This window comes from Mesoplodon mirus, assembly GCF_964341445.2.
Source record: "Mesoplodon mirus genome assembly, chromosome: 2".
NCBI lineage: Eukaryota > Metazoa > Chordata > Mammalia > Artiodactyla > Ziphiidae > Mesoplodon > Mesoplodon mirus.
In genome coordinates, this window is record NC_138977.1 from 215,302,981 (window position 1) to 215,328,233 (window position 25,253).

Sequence of the window (25,253 nt, forward strand, 5' to 3'; positions counted from 1 at the left end):
AGATTGCTGGCCTTGATGAGGAAGGGGGTCATGAACCAAGGAAGATGAACAGCTTCTAGAAGCTGGAAAAGGCAAGAAAACTCCTCTAAGAAGGCTCCAGACAAAGATTCTCCCCTAGGGCCTCCAGAAAAGAATGCAGTTGTGCTGACACCTTGATTTTTACCGTAGTAAAACCCACCTCAGACTCCTGACCTCTAGAACTGTAGGATGATAAGTTTGTTTTGTTTTAAACCACTATGTTGGTAATTTATTACAGCAGCAATAGGAAACTAATATACCCATCTATTATAAATCGCTTAAAATGGAAACTGAGGTTTTTTTTGGTTTTTTGGGTTTTTTTTTTTGTGGTACGCGGGCCTCTTACTGTTGTGGCCTCTCCCGTTGCGGAGCACAGGCTCCGGACGCGCAGGCTCAGCGGCCATGGCTCACGGGCCCAGCCGCTCCACGGCATGTGGGATCTTCCCGGACCGGGGCACGAACCCGTGTCCCCTGCATCGGCAGGCGGACTCTCAACCACTGCGCCACCAGGGAAGCCCGGAAACTGAGTTTTTATACACCATTTTAGAAGTATTTTTTAACTTTAGAGGTTAGAAAATTACAGTGAAAAAATTTAGAAAATACAAAAAAAGTTGAAAATAAAACTTATACATTTTCTACCTTCCAGCAATAATCACTGTTAACATTTTTGTTTTATTTCTTCCTAGCTTTTTGTCTATGCAGAATTTTTAAGTTGAGCTGTTTTACTGTATGTATGTACGTTGTATCCTTTTTTTACTTAACATCATAACATAGCATTTTTCATGTTAATTAAAAATATTTGTAAACATGATTTTTTTCTTTTTTTAGACTTTATTGAGGAATAATTGACCAATATAATTGTGTCTGTTTAAAGTGTTGAAATCATATCAAGTATCTTCTCCAACCACAATGGTATGAAACTAGAAATCAATTACAGGAGGCAAACGATATTAAATAACACACTTCTGAATAATCAGTGGGTCAAGGAAGAAATCAAAGGGAAATCAAACAATATCTTGAGACAAATGAAATGCAAATACAACATATTAAAACTTATGGGATGCAGCAAAAGCGGTTCTAAGAGGGAAATAAACATTATTTTTAATGGCAGTATCATGTGATGTCATATTGATTTAACCATTTCCTTATTTGAGGTCATTGGAGGTTATTACCAGTTTTGTTAGTAGGACTGATTTTGTAAGGGTCATCTTTATGAATAAAACTTCCTCTTTGCTTTGGATTATTAAGATAGATTCCTGGAAGTGGAAAAATACTGGTCTTTTAAAGTGATTGCAAGGGTCTTGGAGAGTTAGATAAATGGCAGTAGAAACTTCCAACTGCAAAATGCTTTGGAATTACATGTGTAATAGACTTGCCGACCCTAAAGCGACTCTCATCATAAATAAGTTCAGTGATTTGAGAATAGAGTATTAGGACATTTGTATAGGTTTGGAGATAGTGGCTTTATTGTTTTATAGAGAAACATCTGAGCACAGAAAATTTGGGAGATAGAGTAGTAATTGTGAGACAGTACTTGGAAAATCCTGGTTTTCATTCATTCTTCTAATTCTGCACACTTTTTCAAACTGTTATGTATTTGCTTATGCTTTTCCTCACAGATGAACTGCTCACCTCTGTCTTCTTTAGTTGTAGAAATCCTACTAACCTTTCCTGATTTGGTTAAAATGCTGTCTCCTACATGTGAAGACTGCCCACTTGCTTTTTTATATTGCCAATGTAAACTCCACTGTATTCTTTGTTTTTTTTTTTTTTTTTTTTTTTTTTTCTTTTTGCGGTATGCGGGCCTCTCACTGTTGTGGCCTCTCCCGTTGCGGAGCACAGGCTCCGGATGCGCAGGCCCAGCGGCCATGGCTCACGGGCCCAGCCGCTCCGCGGCATATGGGATCCTCCCAGACCGGGGCACGAACCCGTATCCCCTGCATCGGCAGGCGGACTCTCAACCACTGCGCCACCAGGGAGGCCCGTATTCTTTGTTTTTGTTAACTCACTGAGGGCTAAAACCAGGTCTTATTTATTTCTGTACCTATACAATAAAATTTTGAATGGTTGAGTGGGAAAAAGCTGAATAAAAATTCTGTCCCATAAACTGTCCCTTGAATGAAAAGCTGCTGGTTGGCTAGTTCTCAACTCCAGTTAATTTTTCTATATACCACTTCTGTATTAGTCTTCCTAAAATTCTGCTTTCACTAATCACCTAACTTCAATGGGCCTTGGTCTTCTTGGATATAAAATGAGAGCGTTAAGCTGGGTAACTCTAAGATGCCTTCTTGTTTCATTCTGGATCACTGAACTAGCAGAGAAATCATCATCAGTCTAGCATTTAAACCATGATAGAATCAAACACATCAGCCTGCTCTTAAGACGCCCTGCACTCTGGTTGAGAAACCCACTGTGCTCATCCTTGTATCTGAGAATTTGTCAGTTTGTTCCTTCTTTAGAACATGCTTCTCTCTTGTCTGCATCTTCAAATCCTGTACATCCTTTAAGACCTAACTCACACTAAGTGCTTGAATGAAGCATTCTCTGGCCTCTGTAGCCATTTAGAGTGCTTGCTCCTTTGACCTCCTACAGCAGTTATTCTCTCTGTGTTCATTTTGACACACTCATATACTGTTGTATTGTTATTTAGAGTTATTCACTCATTAATTAAGGCAACATTTTTTTTGAGCACTTGCAGTTTCCCTTATCTGTACTGTATTTTTCCCATGAGATTATAAGCTCTTTCAAAGTCAGGAAATGTGCTGTTCCATTAAAAGTGTTCTTCTTGGCATTGAGTGCATGGTAGCTCCTTGCAAAATATTGATTGGGGATTCTTGAATGGAATAAAATTGAATTGAATCTTTTATTATTGTACAAAGTTTTTGCCTCAGCAGCAGCTGCTAGTATTTGAAGAGTGCTATGTTCAACAGAGGATCCTTAAGGCAGACAGTTTTTATGTTGGTCCTTGAACCAATATGCCTGTCAGAGAAGCCGAGAGGGGTGGGGGTTTGGGATGGACTTTATGAAGGAGTTGGGATGTGAGCTGTGTTTCAAAGGATGGACTTTGAATACTTTACTAAGGAGTTGGTACTGTAGGCATTGGGACCCTATTGAGGATTGTTTGGGGGCTTTGTGCAGTATAGGTTTTCAGAAATGGTATGAATTGGAAGAGGAAGGGATACGATGTAGAATAGCTAGGTTTACAGTATACAGGCTGATTTAGGCTGGTGGCAGTGGGAAGAATGCCTAGATGAGTAAGATGGCAGGGGGGATGAGAGGAAGGGGGTCTGCTGTTAGTCTGGTTTGAACTTTAACTCCACCATTTACTAGTTGGGAGATGCTGGGCAAAGTTCTTAGCCTCTCTATGCCTCAGTTTCCTCACCTATCAAATAGGGATAATTATATTATCTTTCAGGGTTGTTATAAGGATTAAATGAGCGAATGAATGGAAAACATCTAGAGTAGAATTTGATTCATAGTAAACTCAGTGAATCTGCTATAAATATTCATGATAATTCTTTTAGCTTGCCAATCATTTCTCCTTGTTGCTTATAATTCTGAATTGTGGTGGTTATATTGTGTTCTTTTACAAAATTGTATCCATTAATGAGAAATACTTCAATTCTTACAAAAATTTGCTTGCTATTAGGTGAAGAAATGATTATGTCCTCTCATCCTCGGCTGGTGAAATGTGTTGTCATAAGGATAATGTTTGAAATTGAGGAGACATGTGAGCCATTGTACTTTGTGTACGGCCTACACGGACATACACTCTCCAGGCTCTCATTTTACCCTGTATTCTTTTTTGTGTTGGGTTGATTTGTTGTTTCTATTTTCTTGATTGTATGCTGCTGGGCACTAATCATCTTTAAATGGTTCATTAGTTATGATGATGGCTTTTGCTTTGTTTAATAATGAACTCTATCAAATATTTTATCATACCAAGATTAATTGTACCATGTATCTTCACTGATGCCCATATAAAATTCCAGTGAGTCCTTTGAGGTTTTTCCAAAACTTTTTGTTATCCAATTGTCTGGATTGAGGTTTCTCTTATGCTTCACACTTCGGAAACGGAAAAAAAGGTCTCCCACCTGCACTCCAGAATTTCTTACTTGCAGGACAAGTTCAACTGATTGGAGTAATAGGAGCCCTCACATTATGCTAAATAAATGGTTTTCCAACTTTACATTACATATGCCAGGAAATTATGACCAATGTATGTCATAAAACATTTTTAAAACCTAGTTTTCACAATAGAGTGTCATGATATTTCTTTCTTTGATTTGTAGTGGTTGGAATTGGAAGGGGAACAAAACTGTTGACCAGTATGTTGTCAGGGTCCAAGGTAAGAATACTGCAATGGTTCTGTTTTTCTTCAATGTTTTCTTAATGACCTATGTGTTGGATTTTATCAATTAAAAAATAAGCTGTATAAATTGCATGAATGGGTGTCAACACTGAGTATTAATCACAATGTCTATAATCATGATATCTGAGATTCAAAATATTGAGACTATAAATTCGTGATTTAAAAACAAATTTGACTCATAGAAGCAAAACTTTTGTGATGCCCATAATTTAAATATATATGTATTTAGGTTCTTTTGGGTTTTTTTGTTTTGTATAATCATATTTCTTAACTGAAAGGGAACTTACAGATCATAAATTCTACCAGAAGACTTTTTTAAACCTTGGAATTTTTGTAGAAGCAATACCATTTTGTAAACCATGCAATTTCCAACAAAAGATATGCTTTGTTCAATGGTTATAAAATGTTTACTAAATAAAAGAATGGGGCCTCTTTAAGATGATGTTACATCATTCCTTGACTAAATCTGAAAGCATCTTTCGAGGTATTTGCTAGGAGAGGGAGGAGGGGTTAGGCAGAGGCAGGAGAGGCTCTAAACCTGTTGAGTGAGAACCCTCATCGAAATAGCAGGGGAGCCCTAAGACAAGTCTAGATGTCAGTGTTTGACCTCTCCGGGCCTCTCAATTTTTCCTTAGGAAAAATGGTTTTGATTCTCTCAAGGATCTCTTCTAGCTTTAAAAGAGATAATAATATCTGTATTCTAATTAGCAACTAGTTGCTGGTTATGATAGTTGGGGCTAGGGGCCAGTGAAAATGCCTGTGGAAGGAAGATTAATATGCCACTAGTTAGGGAAGAATTTCAGCAATTTCCTGGACTAAACTTTTTATTTGTTTTAAAACCCTTGCTCCAAGCAGGATATAAATAGTTTGGATAAAGTGGTTTTGTCTAAATTGTTTCTTAAAAAAAAAAAAAAATGTGGTCAAAGACCATTTAAAAAACCTCCCATTTCATTGCAGACTGATTGATGACTTTTATAAAATACAGTTAAAATGTTATGGCAATGTCAAATTGCTAAAGAAGCTTCTAAGCACCTTCATTTTCTGAACTTATCTCATGGTGGATACTGGCCCTTGGGCCATACTCTGAGTGCCAGGGCTCTAAGTAAGCTTTTCTTAAAATAAAAAGCCCTGGAGAGCCTGTTGCCTTTGACATCCCATTTTAGTTATTAACTGGCATAAAAACCTGTGTCTTTCAGTTGGGAAGGATCTTAATACCTTAGATAAATGGAAAAATTTCCATGCAGCTTGCTCTGCAGTCTTCAAAATATTGGTGTTGAAAAATCACAGAGTATAAAAATTGTGTTAGAGTGGAGGAGTTTGACAGTTTTACAGTAAATTTGAACATTGTACTTAAATACTGACCCATGGAGTTTAGAATCTGTTTCTGTTACAGGATTTGCCAGTTGCTTGACATATGTTTCTTAATTCTAAAATACAAACAATGGTTACCTTGATACAGGATTATGGATGATTTTATTTTCTTTTTTCACATGATTTGGTATTCTCCAAAATCTTTACAATGAAAAGTCACTTTTATAATAATAGCAAAAAGATATATTTACATTAAGGAATGTGTTTGTTTTCTTTTTCCCTCCAAGATAAAATACATGAAGTTCACTGGAATATTCATTATCTAGCCCTCCCCTCCAAAACCACAAGTACATGTAACACACTATATGTTGTTGAAAGGTTTTACATGTAAATTCCAGGCATATTTCCAGAAATATGATGACTGGAAATATAAATACATCATTGGCTCTGGCTTAAGTTTATTTATCACAAACCATTTTGGTATTCAGCTAGGAAAGCTGAATGTCATACAGTGAAATCACCGATCCTCAGATGACTGTAAAGTAAATAGAAAATCCCAGGTGCATCTTATTATAGAGACCTAGTTCTTGGGTATTTCATGTTTCAAAAATAAGCGTTATTGGGCTTCCCTGGTGGTGCAGTGGTTGAGAGTCCGCCTGCCGATGCAGGGGACACGGGTTTGTGCCCCGGTCCGGGAGGATCCCACATGCCATGGAGCGGCTGGGCCTGTGAGCCATGGCCGCTGGGCCTGCGCGTCCGGAGCCTGTGTTTCGCAACGGGGGAGGCCGCAACAGTGAGAGGCCCGCGTACCGCAAAAAAAATAAATAAATAAAAAATAAGCGTTATTATCTTGTTAGCTATTTGTGTTTCTTATACTTTTAATTTTAGATTATGTACTTGTTGAAAAAATTAAATCTTTTAAATTTTACCCTTAAGTATGTTGGACATTATACTTTTATCAAAAGTAGTTAAAAGCTGTTAATGAATTTTTTAAAATTAATTAATTTATTTATTTTTGGCTGTGTTGGGTCTTCGTTGCTGCGCGCGGGCTTTCTCTAGTTGCGGCGAGCGGGGCCTATTCTTCCTTGCGGTGCACGGGCTTCTCATTGTGGTGGCTTCTCTTGTTGCGGAGCACGGGCTCTAGGCGCGCGGGCTTCAGTAGTTACAGCACATGGGCTCAGTAGTTGTGGCTCACGACCTCTAGAGTGCAGGCTCAGTAGTTGTAGCACACGGGCTGAGTTGCTCCGCATGTGGGATCTTCCCGGACCAGGGATCGAACCCGTGTCCCCTGCATTGGCTGGCCGATTTCCAACCACTGCACCACCAGGGAAGCCGTGTTAATGAATTTTTTTAAATAGATTTTGTTTTTAGCACTGGCTGGAATCTTGGAGATCTTCTTATGCAGTGACTTACAAAAATTTTTTGACGAAGACCCATAATAAGAATTTCATTTTACACCATGACTCTATATATCCATTCATGTATAAGAACCAAACATTTTATCAAACAAATTTAACCCTATGTACAGTGTACTCTTGATATCTTTCTTTCATTTAAAAATTTGTATGCAGCCTTCTAATGGGGCACAGACCTGCTGTTTGACCTCATGTTTACTTTTTCCACTTTTACAGATGAATTTTTATTTGCATCACAGTGCTACTAGAAAAATTAGACTTTTAGTATGTGTAGAGTGGGGTTACCTCAAGAGTAGAAATATTTAGTTCTAGGATGGCAGATATTCGCTGTTCATGTTATAGCCATATCATAATACACCGTTGCCTCACCATCCAGTCCTAAGGAGAGACATTGCTGATTGAATATGGCCTAACACTCTTTCCTGCTGAGCCAAGAAATATCCTTAGAATCCTGTTCAATGTAATAAATACCAGTTCATACAACACTATCAATTAATGGGTGGAGTGCTGACCTTTACCTAAAATCTTTAGGCCATCAGATTAATTTGCCTCCATTTTGTGAAGACCGCAGATTATTTAGACCACCCCACTCCTTTCATGCATTCCTTCCCAATCAGATTGGAGTAAGATTTAAGAAAAGAGCCCTTCCTTGTCTTCGTCATTAGCTTTCTCTCTTGTCATATGGTAAGCCTTGCTCTGCCAATGATCAGCTTTCTCTTGAGTCATTTTTTTCTCACTGCATTCTCTTTTGGGATTATGAATATAATATGTACATAAAGCATATAGGTTTTCTGTACAGTGCCTGTTATACAAAAGTTGCTCAATAAATACTGTTATTACTAGTCTCAAGTGTTTCACTATCCCCAAATCTCTCTCTCCTGAGTTTCAGGCCTCTTGGGTCTCTCTGGCTACATGTTCCATAGACATTAATTTTATTCAAGCAGTTTCTGTTGGAAATCTTGAATACAGTTAATTTCATTGCTTTATTTCTATCTGTGATTTTTGGTGGCCTAGGCAAAAATATGACATTCGTTAGAAAGAGAAAGCATGCCAGTTTTTTAAGGAAGAGACTTTACTCTGGGCATTATAGTCAGAAAGAAATTTCTTACAGTAAGGGTTATTGAGTGACAGATAGTGGTTCTCAAAATAGTTTACAACAGGTGAAGAAGTGGATCTGCATGAAATATAACTTTGGTAAAAGGATTCTAAGGGGGTTAGGCTAATACATCCCTGTGACCTAACTTGATCTAATTATGGAATATAGATTACCTAGAAGAAGGCAATAGATGCATAGTCCCTTTACTCTCTTGCCTAAATTATACTTTCTTTGAGCCAGTCATTCAGCAGAATCTGGATGGCAGATGTACTTTGAAGTAACAGACTTTGATGAGGTTTTGGAGTATTATCTTTATTAGCTTTCTATATTGCTGATTAAAAGTTGCTTACTTATATGTGCTTTTGAAACCAGTGAGCGATGGAAGGGTTGATGTTCTATTAGGAAATCATTGATGCCGGATAAAGACTCTTAACTAGCATTTTCCAGGTATATAAGGTATGTGTGTATATATATATATATATATATATATATATATATATACACAGAGATAAACCATAATAGTACCTGTAGGCAAAGCCAGCATTTCATCAGAAAGCAGCTTTGTATCCCCCTCCAGCCCTTGAACAAGTGTTATCATTGGGATATACAAACTTTTCCCCCGGGATATGTTCAGAGGGCAGTAATTTCCCCCAGGTATACAGTAGCATTTTTAGGTTAACCAGTCAATGTCAACTCTGAAGTGTGACTTGAATAATGTTCCTCTGAAACTTAGCAGCTCTCGGAGATTAGAGCATCTCTAATCTACTTTCTCCAGAGGTAGTCTAATTTGTACCTTTTCTTTACACTCTATTAATATTCATACATTTCATAAGTACTATATTGAAACTTTTGAAGGACTTACATTTATGAACTGTATAGAGCTATTGCTTTTTAATGAAGATATTCAAAACCACATGTTTTCAGTGTGGTAGCATAATAAGCTTATCATTAATAAACATAATTCTGCAAAGTTCTCCAGCTTAAATTGCTCAGTGTAACTACATATTCTTTTCAGTGGGAATTATATTCCTTGCATTTTTCTCACTACTTCATGTGAACCTCCAAATAAAATTTGAACTTGATCAAAAGAGAGGAATACAAAGAATATGTAGTATAAGCGTGGCCTGAGATGGGAAGGAGAACAATCCTCAGTTAACTCACTGATCTACTTCTTCACTTGTGAATAATCAGCAGTTCTGAGAAGTGACTTGTATCCTTTCAGAGAGCTTAAGAAGTAGCAATTTCTCTTTATTAAGAAACACGTATGTACATGACTTATGCTATACTAGTTTTGCCTTATTTTCTACATATTTAGCTTTTGTTTAAATGCATAAACAAGTTACTAAGATTACTCATGGTATTTCATGTAAGAAGTAATAAATTGATTAATTAAAAATTAATTTTACTTTTAAGTATGGTAAAATCATTGAATCTTGAGATGACTAGGTAGGGGATTATTGTACCATTCTCTCTACTCATAGGTATATTTGAAAATTTTCCTTCAAAATCAAAACTGCCCAGTAGAAAACTGGTGTAAAAAAATTTTTTTATAGTAACAGTATATTTATAAGCCATGATTATCAATAAAATCAGGCTTTCCCAGTCATGTTGGCTGGTGTGGGAAGTTTGTGAATGTTCGTCAATCTGTACAATACTTCCCACATATCAAAAACTAACAAAGCGGGGCTTCCCTGGTGGTGCAGTGGTTAAGAACCCGCCTGCCAACGCAGGAGACACGGGTTCAAGCCCTGGTCCGGGAAGATCCCACATGCCGCGGAGCAACTAAGCCCATGCACCACAACTACTGAGCCTGCACTCTAGAGCCCGCGAGCCACAACTACTGAGCCTGTGTGCCACAACTACTGAAGCCCGCCCGCCTAGAGCCCGAGCTCCCAACAAAAGAATCCACCACAATGAGAAGCCCACTCACTGCAACTAGAGAAAAAAACACGTACGAAAACCCAGTGCAGCCAAAAATAAATAGATAAATAAATAAACTTATAAAAAAACTAACAAAGCAATTACAGTCTATTGATTTTTGCCTTTATTTTGTATCAGGTAGTATTAGTAAGGTTCTGTATAAACTTTAAGACATGCATAGCAGTTCTTCTTTACCTTATGGCCTATTTCTCTCCCTTGTTTCTCTTCCTCTAGAGGTATATTGCCACTGGCGAACTGGGGAAAGCTACTGACACGCTAGATTCTACAGGGAAAGTAACAGAAGAAAAACCTTACGGTAAGAAGTTCATCTTAGGTAGCCCTTGTTTTTAATATTTAGAGAAAGTTTCTCTGAATTCAGAATTTAAAATAAATCTCATATTCCCAGTGATTTTAATTGTCAGTACATTTCTTTGGGTTAAGAAGGTTGGAAATGGTTTATCACATATTTGCTTATTTGGTATGTCTGTTAATAAAGATTTATAATACCTCTTTTCCTATAATCAGTTTTTCTTTAATGTGCAGAATTCTTCCAAATAACTCCCTTGCCAAAAACCATTTATAGCTAGGATTTAGGACATTTTTCCTAATGAATGTGAAACAAAGCAGAGAAACTCTCTTGCTAGATTTTACCTGCATCTTGCCATTGTTGTTTTGTTTTTGTTTTTTATAATTATCTCTTAGCTGTTGAAATAAATGTACTAGGTTTAGTACTTTAAAATTGATCATATTCCTGTGCTTTTGGAGTATGTAAAAAGATAAGACAAAAGGAAAGCTGTTTCTCTAGCAATAAAGCAGAACTCATTGGGGCCCACCTTAATTTTTCTACCATTCCTTCTTGCACTACTTTAAGAAAGGACAGATAAAGGAAATGGTTTCCTAGCAATTCTCATAGTGCTTATGCTATTTATAATGCAACAGTTGTGGTTTTTGTACAGTCAGTTCACCTACATTATTGTGTCATCAATTGTGAATTATTTGTAAGCTTCCTGGGTTTCTTTTCTGCCAGGGCTTAATATTATCTTTTTTTAATGTACCTATAGGCAGTCTAGCATCTGCTTCCCTATGTTTTTATGTTGAGTGGTCTTAATATATATTACATATTACCCTAGTAGTGAGACCAACCTTCTTGTTCATAATAGCTTCACTTGTCCAGTTAACATTTATATGTGGCTTAGTATCTTGCATGATTAATCAAGCACCAAAATGAAAAGAAAAATCACTGATTTATTTTGAGTCTTTTAAAAAATAGATGTTGAATTAGCCTTGAAATTATTATTATTATGGAATAATAGCAAGTGCTCACTTAATGGAAACCCAACTGCAATCTTCAGCCAGAATGCTTTTAAGATTCAAGCGGCCTAGGAGGATGTCAGCGATTTCCAGAGTATCCTACAGTATATGTCAGTACACATATAATTAGAAGAATGGTGAGGAAGTGAAATTGGTGAGACTTGGTTGGATGGGGTAATGACAGAGAGGAGGTTGTTAACCACGACCTAGGTTTCTGGGTTGTAAAACTGGTTACATGATGGTGCAGTTCGTTGAGTAGGTGATATTAGAAGAGGACCAGGGTGATGAAACTACTTAAACATACTCTTCCTTCCTGCCCTTAAGCATTTTGGAATTTTTACAAACTCTACTTTGTATTGTATCATTTATAACCTTATTTACTTACCTTAAAGAAAGCATATTAGTTTGTTAAAATCGTCTCATTATAATCTTGAAAAGCAACTTTCTTTAGGCCCTGAAAAGGAGAGCTCCCTATAGTTTACTGAATAATATTTGTAGTCCCAGAAAATGAGAGCTCAGAGAATTTTGCTGATTGACGTGATTTTTCTGTATGATTTCTGTAAATCAGTAAATGTTTGTCATCTGTTTAAGCTGTACAGCAGGATACCAGGGGGAAGATAAATATAAGACCTACCCTGCTTCCTTAAGGAACTTCTGTCATATGGAGAACTAAGACCTATGTTCTCAACCCTCTGTGAACTAATACGAAGACCTATAACCTATATTTTCTAATGGCTTCTTTATTATCCTGAAATAAAAGTCAGAGGTATTCTCCACTACCTACACGTTAAAAAAAAATCAGTGTTAATACAGTAAATGGACTATAAAGAAGAAATAAAGGTAATTTGTAGCAAAATAGACACATCATTATGTAAATACACAGATATTACTACATGGAAAGTCTTCATGAAGTAGTCATATATATATTATATATAACAGATACTTATACATAAATCACTGTGAATGCCACAAGTGAAATGCGGACTGACAGGAATGTTGTATTGATGACTCAGTACTGGAAAGTTCAGTGTATGTAAGACTGTACAAAGAATTCTGCGTTTAAATGGGAAATGGAGTTATGTTCTAGCCTAAGGTAATTATAAACAGACTTTCACCCACATGAACATCTGGCAGACCTCCAGAAGTCATGCAAGGGCATAGGACAGTTCTTCACTGTGCTGTACCACTGCACATTGCAGGAAATCTAGCAACCCTGGTCCTCGCCTATTAAGTGCTGCTGATGTCGCCACCCTACCCAATCATTATAACAATCAAAAATACGGTTCTTAATTAACCTGTTGAGAACAACTGACATCTGGATAAAGTAAGGCAGTATGCAGTAAATGGCAAGTGAATGATCTTAGGTCATTTTATCCTATCTAGACAAATAATATATATATATATATATATATATATATTTTTTTTTTTTTTTTTTTTTCGGTACGCGGGCCTCCCACTGTTGTGGCCTCTCCCATTGTGGAGCACAGGCTCCGGACGCGCAGGCTCAGCGGCCATGGCTCACGGGCCCAGCCGCTCTGCGGCATGTGGGATCTTCTCTGACCGGGGCACGAACCCGTGTCCCCTGCATCGGCAGGTGGACTCTCAACCACTGCACCACCAGGGAAGCCCGACAAATAATATTTTTAGCCGTAGAAAATGAGTCTGTAGCTCGGTAGACACAACGTTCAAACCATATTAATAGGGGCCCTTTCTTTTATTCTCTATCCTGACACCTTCTGTTATTTCTAAATAGTGTTTTTCACCATTTATTAAAAATCAATCTTTGTGCTAATACCAAACTATCTTAATTGCTATAGTTTTAGAATAAATCTTGTTATCTGAAAGAGCAAGTTTTCCTCCCTTTTCTATTTATTTATTTATTTTTGGCTGCGTTGAGTCTTTGTTGCTGCGCGCAGGCTTTCTCTAGTTGCGGTGAGCGGGGGCTGCTCTTCGTTGCGGTGTGCGGGCTCCTCGTTGCGGTGGCTTCTCTTATTGTGGATCACGGGCTCTAGGTGCTTGGGCTTCAGTAGTTGTGGGACACGGGCTCAGTAGCTGTGGCTCGCGGGCTCTAGAGCGCATGGGCTTAGTTGCTCTGCAGCATGTGGTATCTTCGCGGACCAGGGCTCAAACCCGTGTCCCCTGCATTGGCAGGCGGATTCTTAACCACTGCGCCCCAGGGAGGCCCTGCTACCTTACTTTTATAGATTTTCTTTTATAGGTTTTTTTTATAGCTTTCTTATCAACGTAAGGAAATTGTTTTCTATTCCTAATTTGCCATTTGTTTGTTTTTTTAATCATGAGCAGCCATTGAATTTAATCAAATTTTTTTTGTATCTGTTGATTTTCCTCCTTAGTCAAATATTAAACTAACTTTACATTTCCAGAATAATCCCAACCTGATCATAATATGCTATCCTTTACATAAATTGTTGGATTTAGTTTGCTAATATTTAGTTCAGAATTTTTGCATTTTTGTCTATGAGTGAGATTACCCTGTATTTTTCCTTTCTCTTAATGTCCTTGACTGGTTTTGATATCAAGGTTATACCAACCTCATAAAATGGGATGGGGAGTATTCTCTCTCTTTTTTTTATTCTCTGGAAGAATTTATGTGAGATTGGCATTATTTCTTTTTCTACTGTTTGGTAGAATTTACTGGTAGACATCTGATTCTGGAGTTTTCTTTATTAGGAAGACTTTTAATCATGGATTAGATTCCTTTACTAGCTATCAAACTTAATATTTTTTATTTCTTGTGTCATTCTAGATAATTTTTCCCCTAAGAATTTGTCCATTGCATCTCAAATTTCCAAGTTATTGGTATAAAGTTGTTTATTGTATTCCTTTAAGATTTTTCTTTTTATTTTGAAATAATATCAAACTTAGAGAAAAGTTGCAAAAATAAAGCCATATTTTTATAGATTTCAATGTACAGATCTTTCACTTCTTTTGTATATGAAATCTTTAAGTACTTCGTTTTTTTAATGCTATTATAAATTGGATTTTTAAAATATCAATTTCTGATAGTTCATTGCTAGATATACATAGATGGAGATGAGTTTTGTGTATTAATCTTATGCCTTTCAGCCTTGCTAAACTCACTTATTAATTCTAGTCGCTTTTGTAGATTCCTTGTTAGGATGGGTCTAACGTAGACTTTTTTTTCAGGTCTGCATTAGCCCTACTCCAAAGGCATGGCTTTTCTTGGGTGTCTATCGAGTGCTGGGGTATTCAGCAAAGTTTCTTCATTTTGGGGGGTTGGAATTTGGACATCTTCCAGCCTTGTACGAGGTTTGGTAGTAGCTCGTTTTTAACTTTGTGAAGACTCACTATATATATGCGCAGCTTGGAACTTAGCCAGTTTCAAGTGGACCCCTGTAGACATCTCTTTCTCTGTGTAATGCTCTCAAATTCCAGCTGCTGCCACTTCCCCAAATTCTGATCTTTGCTCAGTGTTCTGTTTGCTATTCCCCTCCCTGCAGTACAGTTTAGAAAGCACCCCCAAGCAAAAGCAAGTGATTGTGGGCCTTACCTTGTTTTTTTTCCCTTCTCTCAGGGATGATAGTCCTTGCTATGTGTTGTCTAATGTTTGAAAACAATTGTTTGCTGTATTGTTTCCAGTTTAACAGCTGCTTTTGGTGACAAGGCTTGTCCAGTAACCATTGAACTCTATCCTGGGTGAATTTTTTTTTTAAGTCTTTATTGAATTTGTTTACAGTATCGCTTCTGTTGTTTATGTTCTGGTTTTTTGGTCATGAGGCATGTGGGATCTCAGTTCCCCGACCAGGGATCGAACCCACACCCCCTACATTGGGAGGCAAAGTCTCAACCACTGGACTGCCAGGGGAGTCCCTGAATATTGTTTTTAAATCCATCATCCTGCTTTTAACTCCATAGTTCAGTTAAGTACCAGCTTTCATGTTGGAAGTTCACTGGAAGAGCCAATAAATTTTAAGCAAATAATAACATGTAACATGGTCTTGTATATATTAATTTTATGGGAGTGACTTTAAAAAAATTAATTTCAAATGAATACTATCACATTGATGATTTATTAATTTGCTAAACAAAGAATAATTACTCAAGCTCTATGGTACTTCTATCGTACCTATCATCTTCTACCAAAGGTCCTTCTTTTGGCCAGTTATTGGATATACTTGCTTTAGAGATTTTATTCTTGATTTCTTTTTAAATCCTTTGGAGGTAGAGTCTTTATTCTTATAGGGACAATTATTATTATTTGGATCAGACTAGTATCATGTTTCAGATATAGCCAGCATGCTTCACTACATATTAAAAATATCTAAAATATTATATTTGCTTTTATTGTAAAATAACTTGCTGCATAGGCTTTCTGTCTGGTGATTCGAACATCAAATGAATGATTCCTTGGTGACTTTTAAATGCTCTTTTAACCTTGAGATTCTATTATTCATCAGCAAATTAAATTCAGCAAGAATGTCTTTAGTACCATCTTAATTGTGTGCATTATGTAAGAGGAAAAGCTATCTTTGCCTTTAAGGAGATAAGAATTCCATTGGTGAGGTAATACCTACATATATATAGTAGGTGACAGTTAAAAATTGTGAATGATTAATTTCAGAATGAACAGCAAAACCATAAATGCCTAGGATGCATGGCAGAAGTAGAATGAGAAAGAGTACATCTTGTCACCTTGTGTGAGGGAATATCAGTAAAAGAGCCACTGAAGCAGGACAAAGGAGCACGCATTGGCAGGAATGTCAGTAAAGAGACCAATTTGGCGGAAGTAGAAAGCTGTTTGGTCTTATTTTTAAAATGTGTGGCAGACTAGATTGTGAGCTATAGCAATTTTATCAACAGTGGCATTTCTTTCAGCAATTGCCAGCATGGTGGTCATGTTGGCTGTCTAGATTTGGAAGTTTTGCATAACTAAGGTGCCACCAGTAATTATGTTTTAATGTTTCAGTAGAGTAAAAAATTTTCATGGAAAAATCCATTCATATCATGAGATACATCTGTTTGAAAAGCAGTTTGAACAGAATAGGCTTTTCAGATCTCCCTTTTTGGAGCTAGATGTTAGAGAAATTCTTTTGAGTTCTGCAGCTCTCCTCTGAGTCTAGTAGATTCTGGTCTTTTGTTCATGTTTAGCTTGTAAGGATCAAGGTCACACTGAGGTTAAGACTCTTTTGCTGCATTGATATTGAAATCTGGACACGTTCCATGCTGTCTCTTAATTTTTATTCTGTTGTTCGAACAGTAATTCAAAGCACATTAGTTTTTGTTTAATATTGTTCAAATAAAATCAAATGTGACATGTATACACCAGAATAAAAAGTTTAAATAAATTTCCTACAAAGTGAAAAAGAAGACTATAATTTCTTTCCATCGCTATAACCTAAACAGGTTATAGAATATTTCTGTAACTTAGTTTATTACTGAATATGAAATATGGATAGTCACCTATCTATATGTGAAAATCCCAAATATTGAATTTCAGTGTGTTATAGTTTTCAGTTGTTAAAATTATAGAACAGTACTTTAATATTGCATCATTTTGTTTGAAAGAGTATCATATACAAGCTGAAAAGCTTTATCTGACTAAGACAGATAAAATCTTTGCTATGTATATTCTCTTTCTGCACTGGCTTATTTTTGAGGCAAAAGCCAGACTCCTGACTGCAATTCAAAGAGCAGTGAAGGAGACATAAATACAACTTTACTTGGGGACAAAGTTAATGTGAGTGTGGAAAATGTATACCATACAATACAACAGTTTTGAAATCTATCAGGTAAAATTTTAAATGTGGTTAGTACTTGATAATCTACAATAACTTATTCAGTTATTTATAATAGTTGATGCCTGGAAAACCTTAGAAATGAACTTTACTGGTATTTTTCTACTTACTTTCTGATCACTGCATTTTTGGTTTTGGTCACTGCAGGACCATTCCTATAGTTTTATGCAACATTTTTCTCAGGTCTTCTGAAGGCCATAGTAAGTATGTAGTAAATGCATATAAGATGATTGGATCATTTTTAATGGAGAAAAAAATGAAGCAAAGGAAATTAAATTTAGTCTTAATATTGGACAATATAAGACTTTCCCCTTTTTATCTCATTAGCATGTATTTTATCCATCTCAACAAGGTAGAATTTGACCTGCAAAACATACATTGTAATAAATGCTTTGTTGGAAATTTTTTTTTAATTTTCAGAGTTGTCAGTGCTGTAAAAATAGCACATGTACTTCTGTGGTTGTTTTAGTGTCACTTTTTTGGTTCATTTTTGGCAGATAAAATAACACAGGAAGATCTTGAAGGCATTCTACAGAAGTTTACTGGGAATATAATGCAAGTACCTCCCCTGTAAGTTCAATTAATGAATTTGAATAAATGTTTAATTTTATTTTCCAGTGGCTAACATCACTTTAATGAAAAAAATAAAAAGAAGAGGGGCTTCCTTTTACTATATGGTGAGGCAGGTTTTAAATCTGACAAATGATCAAGTAAGGTGATCCTGATTCAGATAGGATGCAGAGCTTCTGACACTCTCTAAGAGGTAGTAGGATGTCGTCTCCTCTGTCTCTGGATATTGCCACAGCCTGACCTCTGTGCTCTTCCAGGATTTATTGGTTCTTCTGATTCCATCTGTAGACATCAGGGCAGTTCTGGAGAGCAGAGATGTCACTTTTCCCAGAATTGCTGTGAATGGACCAGTCCAGTCTGGTACAGGCATCAGAGCTGTGATTCAGAGTCCAATTGGCACTTCCTGTCAGGTGTTGGGCCCGTTACTTTTGGGCCCAGAACCTTATACTTCACAATTCTCTGCAATAAATGAAATAGATGAGAATTATAACTTATTAAAAGTATAATGATATTGATTTACCAATTAGCCATATTTTTGTGCATGTTACCATTTCAAGCAAATTGCTTCTTTTTTTTTTTAATGGCTTATAGGATGTGTCAGGATATGTTACTAACAGTTCTTTTAGAATTTAGAATATATTTTGTGTTTTTAAAAAATCTTAAGTTTTTTCAAGAACACTGAAATATCTATGGAGAAATGTTTCTTCATAATTTTGCCTCAAATGTGAAGACTTAAAAATTGTAGCAGGATCTGAATAAACATTATTTTGGATCATTATTGTTAAGATATAGTAAACATTTATATTTATAAGAATCATTTTAGAATTTTCTTCTCTGTGGTTGTTGCAAGGATTTTGTGGTCTAGTAAAATTTAATCACACAAAGATAAGATCTGTTATTTGCTTATTTGCTCTTTGGAAACATTTTGGTAACTTATATGTGAAAATGAATATTATTATAATGGAAATATATTGTTAAAAGGAAATATAGCTGAGATCATTGTGACCGGAGACCCTTAACCCAGAATGAGGACTAGTGAAGACATGAATAGCCCATCTCCAGGAAGATGGTTAAAGAGAAATATTGACAACATTGCTCACTGAGTGCCAGAATGAGCTGTATTAGCCTCAAAGATATTTAGGAACTCTATCTGTGACACCATTGTGAAGTAGATTAGAAGAAAAAATTAGTTCATTCTTAGAAGGATTTTCAGTTTAAAGGGCTGTTAATCATCCTTTCTTTCCATGCTGTAATCTGGAATTATTCTCTCTTTCTTTCTCAACCTCTCTATTCTTCCTCCCTCCTTCTCTTCCTGTCTCCCTCTTGTACCTTGCAAGCTATTCTGCATTAAAGAAAGACGGACAGAGACTTTCAACTTTGATGAAGAGAGGTGAAGTAGTAGAAGCAAAACCTGCCAGGCCAGTTACCGTGTACAGTCTTTCCCTTCAGAAATTCCAGCCACCATTTTTCACATTAGGTAAGATGAAGAAATTTGAAAACATTTGTATTTACATGTGCCTTTATTTTATATTTGGCTACTTTTGTGTAATTTTAATGGATCCCTAGGATATTGGAGATTTTTAAAAATTTGAATTTAAAGAAGGTTAGAATTTGTTAATACCTTTTTGACAGCACAAATAATGAGAATACCTATAGCTATATGGAGGTTCAGAAATGTCCTAAATAGTCTGAGTTTTTCATATATTATCTTACTATAAAGTTGGAAGTAACATACTTTGGATCTTTATGGGGAAGAATAGGTAAGGAGTACATAGTTTCAATATTTTGTATTTTGTATTTTATTATCTTATGGATACTTGTTCCCCATTTTGCCTAGTACCTGATAGCTTACACTCAGTTTTTTATTGACATTAATTTGTCCTTTTAAAACAGTGCATTTTCAGTTTTTGGACAAGAAATTCTAAGAGTGGAGTGACCCCCCCTTCTTTGTCACCAATAAATTACTGCTAAAGATCATGAAAATATAGGAGTAATGGGTAAGGCAGAAATGTATTCCTAGACATGTGGTAAATTTTAACTCAAGTTATCAATTTGAATTTATCTATAATCCATATTTGAAATAAATTTAAAACCCAAAAAGTTTTTTTCTATTGTTTGGAAATTTTATGATCTCCTAACTAAAGCCCTGAACGTATAAGAGCTGTGGAGAATCAAAAGCTGTAGTTCTTATTAATCCTCAGGCTCCCTGAAATTGACCCTGCTCCCAATTTCACGGTGCACATACTGAATGGGATTCCTTGTAGACATAATTTCCCAAAACCTTTTTTCCTAAACTTCATTGCTTTTTTTCCCATTGACATTATTATTTAGTGTATATTAAGTTCCTGTAGATTGTGGGTTTTGTACAATTTTCTTAAAAAGTCACTCCTTAAGTTTCCTGATTCTAAAATATTAGGCAAACAATGAAACAAACATACTAAAAAATGTTTCACTCCATTCCATGAAAATGCGGCCTCTGTGTTGGCACAATAGATATTATCTATGAAAGTCAAAAAACCTCAAATGTTTCCAGTTGCATTTGTTCACTGGAATTTGTAGTAGTCCATATTTGACTCTTTTCACCAAAGTCAAATATAGTGCAAGAATGTAGAACACCTACATTTGATCCTAGTGCTCATTTTTTTTTAATCTCAGCAGTGGCTCCCAACCTTGAGCTGATGGGGAAAAAAGGAAATTGAAATCCCCAGGTGGGGAGTTTTGATTAATTCCCTCAAATAGCTTTATTTGTATGCTAAGCTAGAAACAGAAAGTAGTCCTCTTCTGTGAAAATACAGTTCTTTTCCGGATGTCTTCTGGATGAATAAAAATAATCCAGAGCCCTGCGCTTAACCAATAAACTTGTATTATACTGCGTTAAGAAGATGTTTAGTTATGCATTCAATTCTGGTACATTGTGTAATCTTAAGTTATTTCATGATTTTTTCAGGAATATTTCCAAGAGAATATTTAAATATGCTGAGTTCTCCATGTAGTATATTACCCCAAACAAAATTCCTATCACTGAAAAGGGTTTTTTTTGTTTGTTGTATTTTTTGAGTGTACAAATCTGAAAATATTTTTTAAATCTACAGCTCATGATAGCAAGGCTGAGATGTTTAACCATTTAAAGCTGATTAAATGAAAAAGATGTACAAATCTGAAAATAGTTTTTTAAATCTGCAGCTCATAATAGCAAAGCTGAGATTTCTAACTATTTAAAACCTATTAAATGAACAAGGCTGAAGTATTAAAGTGGTATGACTTGCCATGTAATTTAAAATGTGTTCAAGAGTTTCTGCTGTTTGCTTTCTCCACACTCTGACTTTTCAGTCTCACAAACACATATGCTACTGGATGAATAATTTATATTTTAGTGCATAAATGTTTTATCACTCGATTGTTTGCATAGTACATTTTTACATTTGTTTAGGGGCATCATTTCTATGTAAAGTGGATTTCATAGGCGGTTAGCAATTTACCATGTCACTGTTAACATTCCAGATGTTGAATGTGGAGGAGGTTTTTATATCAGAAGCTTGGTCAGTGACATTGGCAAAGGTAAGCATAAAGATGAATTATGAATTATCATTTAGAGAGTAATATTCCTTTTTGATGGGAAGAAGGAATTTTCCGTTTTCCATGTCTCTGGGTACTGGCCTTAGGAACTGGATTCTTGCCGCCTTCCACCTTCGAAGCGTTATAGGTTTATGGAAGACAATTATCAGCGTGAGCAGCTGCAGTGAAATGCTTGTAATGGGAGAGAGGAGAAAAAGAGGAAGAGAAAATGAAGATGTGAATAATGAATCTAAGGACCAACATTTTTTTCAAGTATAAAATATTTTAGGGGCCTCCCTGGTGGCGCAGTGGTTGAGAGTCCGCCTGCCGATGCAGGGGATACGGGTTCGTGCCCCGGTCTGGGAGGATCCCATATGCCGCGGAGCGGCTGGGCCCGTGAGCCATGGCCGCTGGGCCTGCGCATCCGGAGCCTGTGCTCCGCAACGGGGGAGGCCACAACAGTGAGAGGCCCGCATACCGCAAAAAGAAAAAAAAAAAAAAAAAAAAAAAAAAAAAATATTTTAACTCAAAGTAGGGATAAGAAGAAAAGATTAACCCTTCTAAAAGTTATTTTTATCGCTACAAGTCAAATTTTTTTAAAAAAACTGGAAGCCATAGTCTTACAAACAGCCAGGAAGTTGCAGTTCTGGCCCTGCCATTTTCTGGCAGTTGTGACACTGGACAGGTCACGTTACTTCATCCGCAAAGTGAGACTAATAGTTACCTCATGGGGTTGTTTCATGGGTTAAATAAGAAGAGTGTGTGCAACTTCCTTGTAGACTTTAAAGCAGTTTATTAGGTGAGTTATTAAATGTTATTTTGCTCCTTAATTGTTTCTTAATCTCAAGGCTCTTGGCTATTATATTGGATAATTAGAGTTTTACATTTGAGGTGGTTTTGAGAGTTCTGAATCGAGTTCTGTCATTTGTAAAATTATAGCCGATGAAATACTGAATTACTGGATCATTTATGTTGCTTCAGTATTTGAATGAAATACTGAATCATTTATCTTGTGTTTTCTTTTCACCTTTTGTTGCCATAGAACTGTCTTCCTGTGCCAATGTGCTAGAGCTGACTCGCACTAAACAGGGACCCTTTACACTGGAGGAGCACGCCCTTCCCGAAGACAAATGGACAATTGATGACATTGCACAATCTCTTGAGCAGTGCTCATCCCTTCTCCCAGCAGAGATGGCACTTAAAAAATCAAAACCTGAGGAGTCTAATGAGCAAGTTTTGAGCTGTGAGTACATAACTCTAAATGAGATGAAGGGAGAAGATGATGTGATTAAGACATTTTAAGTTTGGCTTGGGATTGTCTTCATTTCCTGGTTGACATTTGAATCCTGTGTGCAGAATGACAAGCTGTGTGTGTGCCAAGACAAACGATTCTTTTTTCTTTTTGCATGAGGAAAAATGTCCATCATTTATGGTTTCTACGGTGCACAGTTTATCTGCTGTACATTATAAATAGCCTTGAAGTTGTTCAGTTCTTGCTGTACTATAGAATGTTCTTCTAGGATGTTATTATGTTGTTAGATTAGATTCAGGAAAATCAACTTTCTGATTTTGATCTCTCATCAAAGTCTTTTCCTATGAAAAAGTTGACCACATTTTCTAATCAGAGGGGAAAAAATGAGCTAAATGTTTCTTTGGTGTGACAAAGTGAATGTATATTAGTTTCTTTGACTTTATTTTGGCTTCCTCGTGACTCTGGTTATTGAAATTCCTTAACTATGTTTGAAAAAGCCATTATTTAACTCATGTTTTGGAGAGTTTATGATTATTAGGAACATTTCTTTGATGAGGCTGCACTTATCTTGGAAATAGCTGTGTTTGTTTAGATCTTAGAAGCTAATAAACTTCTATCGTAAATATTTGTGGAAGAACCAAATTATTGCTGCTACCACTAATGGAATGTAAATAGAAGACTAAATGTTTAATTAAATTCACCTCTACTCTCCCATTAGCACAGAACAGCTCCTATGGCTTATGTTTTGGCAGCTATGAGATAGTTTCCTGGTAATTTAATCAGTACAGTCGACCACCCTGTACCAATTTACTAAATAACCTAATTAAAAAAAATTAAGCTAAAGAATGCCTTCAATGAAAAACTTCTTTATTCTTTAGTACTTGTTTATACATCTTTATAGGGTATTAATCCCCATGATACTTTGCTTTCAATTTGCTCTTTCAAGTGATGTTTATAGATGCTGAGTTTGCTGCCCTGCATTTCCAGTTAATCCCTTCTGCTCTAAATGTTTAAAAACAGTTATTCTCAAACGTTTTCATTCAGGTAGCCTACTGAAAGTTCCCTGTCCCTCTTTACCATAGTTGTGAAAACAGTCACATTCTGAAATAGTAAATTTCATATGTAATGAGTGCTTCATATTTTTGTTATAGGAAAGCAATATATAATGCAGCATCTGTAGAAATTTTCAAATCCCACTGCATTTATCCAAATAAATAGTTTCAAAAGGAAGACTTGTTAAATTTTTCATCATATAAGAGTTTTTACATTTTTATGGATTGTCTTTCTTTCAAAGGTGGTTGCTTTGCAACCTCTAACTTATAAATTTTAAATATGTAAACAAACGTGATCTTATTTGTGGTTAACCTAATATAAACTCAATATAAAAAGTTATATGCTTCAATAGAACACTTTCAGCGTATTGGCAACATTTTTCAAGTGGAAATGGAAATATTAAAACATTCTTAGTATGACACAGAAAATTATAAGGAAGACTTAATTATCATAATGCCTTAAATAAAACACCAAACACAAAAGGTTGTAAACTGAAGCTTTTACAGTTTTACATATTCATATCTAGTGCCCTGCAGTTTGTATAACCAAAGGTGGCAGTGGCTGCCTCTTTCTGTTGGAATGGCACAGGTTACAGTATGTCTTCATACACTGCCAGCTAAGGTCCAAATAGAGGAATATAAAACAACTAGGGCCTCTCTGCTCTATTTCTCAACTTAAAATTTAACATGTATAATTTACTAATGGAGAAGAGTATAAATTTTTGGAAAAGACAAGTGACTTTTTAAAATGGTAACCAATCTTTTTCTTTTATTGAAAACATTGAAGAAAATGTTGCCAAATGGAAAAATTACCAAATCCTCACCATCCTGATACAGTGACTTCAGAACTTTAATTTCGTTTATTATTCTTTTCCCTTCTTTTGTTCACATAATTACAGTCTGAAGACACCTATACTTTTTTATTGACTATTTTTTTAATTTCATATTCTTTTACTATTTGTATTTAGCTTTGACAATGATTATTTTAATCATATTACTTCAGTTTGTTTAAACCATTTCTCTATTGCTGAATACTTAGGTTATTTTCAATTTTATTAGGGTAAGTTCTGGGAGCGGGATTATTAAATGGAATAATATGAACAATTTAATTTTCCTTAATGAGTTTGCCTTATTGCTTTCCCAAAGAGTTGTAACATTTTACAGTGTCATCATTTGAGTATGTCAGTTCACTAAAAGTCTACAGCTTTGGGTGGAGGATTTATATGTCGTTGCTCATTTAGTAAGTTATATGGGTTCAGAGTTGCTCTGATTTGCTTTTGTGTAACTTTTTCACATACTTTGTTCACTTATGTAAATAAATGTCTTAATGGTTTCTTTATACATTTGTGTGAGTTATTTGTGCAGTAAATACTTGTAGAAGCATTTTCATGGCCTGTTGTCTTTCTTATTTTAGTTTCATTTTCCATTTTTACTAACCACATTTGCTAACTAATATTAAGAATTCTTCCCCTTTTAGAGTCACCAGATTTATGAGTATGAATAGTTAATATTTATTGAAAACTAAAGATATTATTCTTAACTTTCATAAGCAGCTGTAACTGATCAAGATTCTCTAAAAAGTTTAAGACTCATCCATAAACAAA

At 35.8% G+C, this 25,253-nt stretch overlaps 1 protein-coding gene across 1 annotated transcript in view; it reads left to right on the plus strand.

The window, feature by feature from the left end:
• TRUB1 (TruB pseudouridine synthase family member 1) overlaps window positions 1–24,990 on the plus strand; it is a 31,236-nt gene extending 6,246 nt beyond the window's left edge. The window contains exons 3-8 of the mRNA XM_082637740.1: window positions 4,311–4,366; window positions 10,367–10,448; window positions 17,718–17,790; window positions 19,128–19,267; window positions 21,292–21,348; window positions 22,388–24,990. Coding sequence (XP_082493866.1) covers window positions 4,311–4,366; window positions 10,367–10,448; window positions 17,718–17,790; window positions 19,128–19,267; window positions 21,292–21,348; window positions 22,388–22,647 — 668 coding nt within the window. The 3' untranslated portion in view covers window positions 22,648–24,990. The remainder of the gene's footprint in view (window positions 1–4,310; window positions 4,367–10,366; window positions 10,449–17,717; window positions 17,791–19,127; window positions 19,268–21,291; window positions 21,349–22,387) is intronic.
• Window positions 24,991–25,253: the final 263 nt, after the last annotated feature.